The sequence below is a fragment of the Triticum aestivum genome, chromosome 3B (genome assembly GCF_018294505.1).
Source record: "Triticum aestivum cultivar Chinese Spring chromosome 3B, IWGSC CS RefSeq v2.1, whole genome shotgun sequence".
Lineage (NCBI taxonomy): Eukaryota > Viridiplantae > Streptophyta > Magnoliopsida > Poales > Poaceae > Triticum > Triticum aestivum.
The window spans coordinates 834,760,613-834,765,988 of NC_057801.1; the positions used below are offsets into that span (position 1 = coordinate 834,760,613).

Consider the following 5,376-nt stretch of genomic DNA (forward strand, 5'->3'; position numbering starts at 1 on the left):
AGAAACTTACAATCTATTCATCTCAAATCATGGTACTACAAGTCTACAAAGAACATCGAAGGTAATAATAATTACAATCAGGTCCGTGGACCATCTAGCAACGACTACAAGCACTGGAGCGAGTCGAAGGCGCGCCGCCATCATCGTCCCTTCCTCATCGTAATCAGGCAAACCTAGTTGTATTAGACATTCGGGAAGTCATCGTGCGAATCCCCCACTAGACCAGTGCACCAGAGCAGCAATCATCACCAATGAAAAAGTCATAAATTGAAAGCATCAAACCTGTAAACACACAAACCAAGACGAACAAAATCAGATCCAAACAGATACACCAAAGGCTAGCGCCGATCGAATCCCGCGAGCTCCAACGGAGACACACCTCCACATGCTGTTCGCCAATGCTAGACGCATCATCGGAACGGGGATAGAACGTGGGAGACATTATTCCTAACGAGGGACATCGCCGCCGCCACACAGTCTCAACCAAGACACTGAACCTAACAAGAACGAGAACAGGGTCCCTCCTACTGGCGGGGAGGGGGGGGGGAGGGAGATCCACCGCTCCTCCATGGCCCAAAGGCCAGCTGAGATGGGGCGGATTGACGGCGGCGCCAACGGAAGGAAGAGGAAAGCTTGGGCTGTTTTCTTGTGGAGGAGGAAAGAGATTCTCAATTTTTATTATTTATTAAAACACTAACCTCGTTTTGGGAGGTTGAGCGGACGTTCCCATTTCGTTTTGGCCGCAACCCGCAAGGAAGGTTTAGGCCTGCTTCCTGCCCGAAAGAAGGCTAGCCGGACTAGTGGTAGGGTACCCGAACGTAAAAACCCTACCCTTTTCTCGAACCCTCTGCCGAGCTCTACCCTGCCTGCATTTATTTGGAAGGGGGCCAAAGAAATGTATCCACCTGCTGCCAACATTCTTGCTTCGGAATTCTACTGAATGGGTCGATCCTCCCCTCCGTTTGTTTTAGCAACTTATCCTAAGGTCTCTTCGCCAAGAACTCTCCGGCAACGACAAATGAACTAACCTGCGTGGTCTCCCCTTATTCAGTTCCCGTCTCCCACCGTCGAATGCTATTTTTTTCACAATAAATTTCTGCCAGAAGTATGCGGGGATGGATCAGCGATAGGTGGTCCTGTTATGTTGGCATGGTTCCGTACCATGTTCTGAGGAATCTGATAATTATTCAGAATTAATAGTGCCTACTTCAGTGCAGGAGTTCTGAAGACTCATATAGAAATCATCATTGGTTAATTCCTATTTTGATCAGGCTGACTGAATATACAAGTTGGCATTATTTCCACGGTTAGTCTTCAGTAGCATCCCATACGTGGCTGTGTTTACCTCTCAATAATCTGCCAGTGTTCAGAATTCGTAATCGGTTCAGTTGAGGCTTTTGTTGATGATCGGAAGTTAGTTTCTTGTCCAAACGAAAGTTCTGTATTGGGAGCAAAAAGTAACACCTGGGTCATTATTTACTAATACTGCATGTAATCCTTGCTATTGTGAAAGTTGCTAGACCAACTGATTTGTACACGCGTTGCTTGAAATTTTGCGGTATGCACCAATTTAGAGGAATCTTGCCTGGTCTAGTCTTCACTAGACATTTTCAGTTGGTTTCTAGGTATTCTGGGAGCCGGATCACTTTTCTGCATTTAAATTAGATTTTTTCCTAGAATAATTAATGAAAACCTAAGATTAGACACTCATGTACACAATGCACAGAAAGATGATAGACAGTCAACGTGTGGTTTAAGAAACAAGAAATGTCATCAAACATGAAAAGCCACCATGTATGTCACGGAATTTTAAATCCGATTTTGATCCACACGTTAAGAAACAAAAATTGTGTAAATCATAATTAAAGGTACTCCTCGCTCCTTATATTTTGAGTGCAAGAATTTATATGCCAGATCTAATATTGTAAATCAAGATAGGTATAACCCATAAGAGAGAATATTGTCGCCAAACCAATAAAGTTTTATCTTGGCAAAATAAATCGTACACAAGAAAATCTAGTACTGAAAAAGACTTTCGCCCCGCTTTATATATATATAAAGCAACACGGCCGAACCGATACAAGGTGATGAGGGAAACCTCTACAAGAAAGAAAATCTAGTACAACCATCCATTGCACTCAACAGAGCCACATAAGCATCGTTTCTTCTTGATGTTACCTTCAGAGTCATGGACCCCATCTATGGTATAATTATAGTCATATGATAGTGGTTCAAGAGGCTGAATATCCTCACAAGCAAAGAGCATGATGTGAGGCATACCCTTGTTGTCATGGTCATAGAGAACATTTTGTGTGAAAAGGTTAGGGGTGCAGCTATGGTTGATGAACCTTGCAAGGTTGCCACATTTCAGTGCGTCCACTGCAAAGAAATTTTCTTCCTCTTCCCCAGGGCCATTCATAAGTGAGGGGATAGTCTTTTGTAAGTTGTCCCAGCGGGATACATCATAATAGTTGTTTCCAATAAGGAACAAGTACTCATCATTATCCCTCTCCTGAGCATCTTCATTATCCAACAACTCCCCTATATATTCACACACAAAATGTCCCGTAGGTATAAAATCAAGGCTTCGTACTCCCCAACCCATTGATGTTGTCTTGAAGACTTGAAGGCGAAAACTAATTCCATGTTGGCCTACTCTATTGCGACAAGTTGGAGGGCACTTGCATGAAGGTCCACACTCGTAAATAAGAGGTTTTTCCTCTAGGAGACCACCGGTCTTTCTGAAAGGGATCTTCCCACCATTTTTCATTACACATGCACACTTTTGCGAGTCCGAACATCGACCAACACAATCACAACCTGATGGAGGATCTAGCTGATACTTCCTGAGGTATTGTATGTGTGAAATGTAGCGAAATGGAGCCGGGGCCTCGTTTGATATGGAGTTGATTGCAGATATAGGGATCTTCTCAAGACCTGACGATATATCTACAGTAAAAGTTCCATTGGATGGTTCATCCATTCTTTTTTCCACAAGTTCATGAATGTTGATGCTCGGTTGCCCCGACAATCTTCTCAGATGAAAAGTGCTAATATGTTTGTCTTCCCTCAGTTTCTCTTTGCTAAATTTCTCGACCAAATATAAACCACCATAAACATAGTATGTAAGCTCCTCACGGCCGGTCATAACAAACCTATAAATGACACGCACATGTGTTTTGGTATCCATACTCTGCTTTAGCGCCAAGTCGGTACCTTCCATGTTCTGGCCAGTGGTGGCAGCCACAGACCCAACATGTAGCAAGAAATCCAGATTGTTATTTTGGGCAGACTGTTGCGCGTACGACACGATGCTAACGGCTAGACATGTCCTGCCCCCGTTCTGATTGATGTAATCAACACGCGACTGCTGTGAACGATGGAGACCAACAAGGAAAAGCTCGGCGTCCGAATCAAACACGTCACCAACATGAACTCCAGGAACGCTACCCAAGTACCTCCTATCATCAAATTCAACACATAGCCTCTCCCTGAAGACTTGAAAGGCTGCAAGATCATGTTCTTGTTTACCGCAGTCGGCCTTTTCTTGGGCCACAAGCTGCCTGTAAATTAGCCGGAATTCCTGCAAAGAAGCCATGAGGCTTTCTCTGCTGATGGCGACTCTGTTCTTTGGCATTGGACGATGACGATCACCATTGTCAACCTTCGTTTTGTTGGGTACAGAAGCAGCAGCAGCAACTCCTATATGCCTGGAACCATCCATGGACTTGGAAGCTCCAGTACCATCAGTGGACATGGAAGTTCCAGTTGCAGGAAGTCCATCGGATCCGCCGTCCTGGCTTAAACCCTGTGACCGTGGCCGCTTGTACCCAATCTGAAATCTCCATGGCAATACGGCCTTGCGCCCCTTGCGGCAACCACCCGTACCTAATCTCGTCATCATCGAACTGTTCTCCCACGTAGCGCCGTTGCACTGAGAGGCCTGCTGGGTGCTAGGTTTGGCGGCCACACTTGGCTCCACGGTGCCTCCATGGCCATTGAGTACCTCATCTACGTTGTGGACCTTTGAGGTCGCCATGATCGCCTCCATCTGAAGTTGCTGCTGCAGCCCTCTTGGTGTGGTCAAGATCAAACCAACATCCCTAGAGACCTGTATTACACAGATTGATGATTCATCGGACAATGAAATAGGACTAGGAACGGACGGGACTAGGGAGCAGAGGAGGAGCTGTGCCTGAAGGAAACGGAGGAGGACGAGACGAGATCCGCCGCGTCTCGGGTTGCCGGCATGTCCGCCGTCAGACTCGTCATGAATTGGAATTGCCGGCTGTGGTTCCTAAACTTACGAGATTCTGTTAGCAGGCACGTACGAGATAAGTTTGTTTAACCCCCGAAACTATTGAGGTACGTACGTGCGAGTCCCGGTGTCCCGAGCGTCTGGTGCACGTACGACCTTGCCCTATTTATGTATATATATCCGTATAAATATAAATCTGATGGAGATTGATCGTGCCAATCCATTACGATCCGATCCGATCCAGCCCGCCGTCTTCGCCGTAAACGATCGAGGACCTATCAATGGCATGTAAACGACCGAAACTATGAGGTACGTACGTGCACGTCCCGGTGTCCCGAGCGTCCGGTGCACGTACAAGTCGACCTTGCTCTATTTATGTATATTCTGTATAAAGGTAAATCCATATCCGATCTTCTTAGTAAACGATCGAGGAGCTACCAATGGCATGCCGCGGCCGCCGGCGGCAGTGGTCCGAGCTCCCCGAGGACATGCTCGACAAGATCTACCGTGGCTGCGTCACATCTCCGTACGACCGTGCTCGCTTCGCCGCCGTCTGTGCGTCATGGCGCACCGTCGCGTCGTGGCACCCCACGCTGCCATCTCTCCCCCTCCTGCTACCCTGGACGGGCGACGCCGAGCGTGACCGAAAGGCGCGAGCATACAGCCTCCAGGACGGCCACGTCCTACGTTCCCCTCTTCGGGGGTTGCCGTGTGGCAAGCGGCTGGTCGGATCCCACGACGGTGGCTGGATCGCCGCCGCAACTGGCACTCATGTTATCATCGTGAATCTCCTCTCCGGTGCTCAGGTGGAGCTTTCCGCCAAACAAAGCATCATTGGATGTAAATGCCCAACCAAACGTCTGCTGGCATTTAATCAGAGACCCCATCTTGTCTCCGTTCCAAAAATCATCTTCTCGGAGGAACCCCTCCTCGAGTGATTGCATCCTTGCTGCGATAACCACAAGATGCAAGATAGCGGTATGCAGAATTGGCAGTCCGAACCGTGGGTGGACGACTAGAGGATGTGGTGCCTCTGAATGTAAGGAGATCACAGACATTGCCTTCTGCAACGGCATGATCTATGCTATTATGTCTGACAAGTTGTTCAGGTTCACCAT

The 5,376-nt window shown here is 47.4% G+C and overlaps 1 protein-coding gene across 1 annotated transcript; it reads right to left on the reverse strand.

Annotated features, from left to right (window-relative positions):
• Positions 1-1,992: 1,992 nt before the first annotated feature.
• LOC123072791 (histone-lysine N-methyltransferase, H3 lysine-9 specific SUVH5-like) lies at positions 1,993-5,033 on the reverse strand. The gene is made up of 2 exons (XM_044496430.1): positions 4,196-5,033; positions 1,993-4,111 (listed from the first exon to the last, which is right to left on the reverse strand). Exon 2 carries the CDS (start codon positions 4,049-4,051, stop codon positions 2,117-2,119), a length of 1,935 nt encoding a protein of 644 aa, XP_044352365.1. The 5' UTR covers positions 4,052-4,111; positions 4,196-5,033; the 3' UTR covers positions 1,993-2,116.
• Positions 5,034-5,376: the final 343 nt, after the last annotated feature.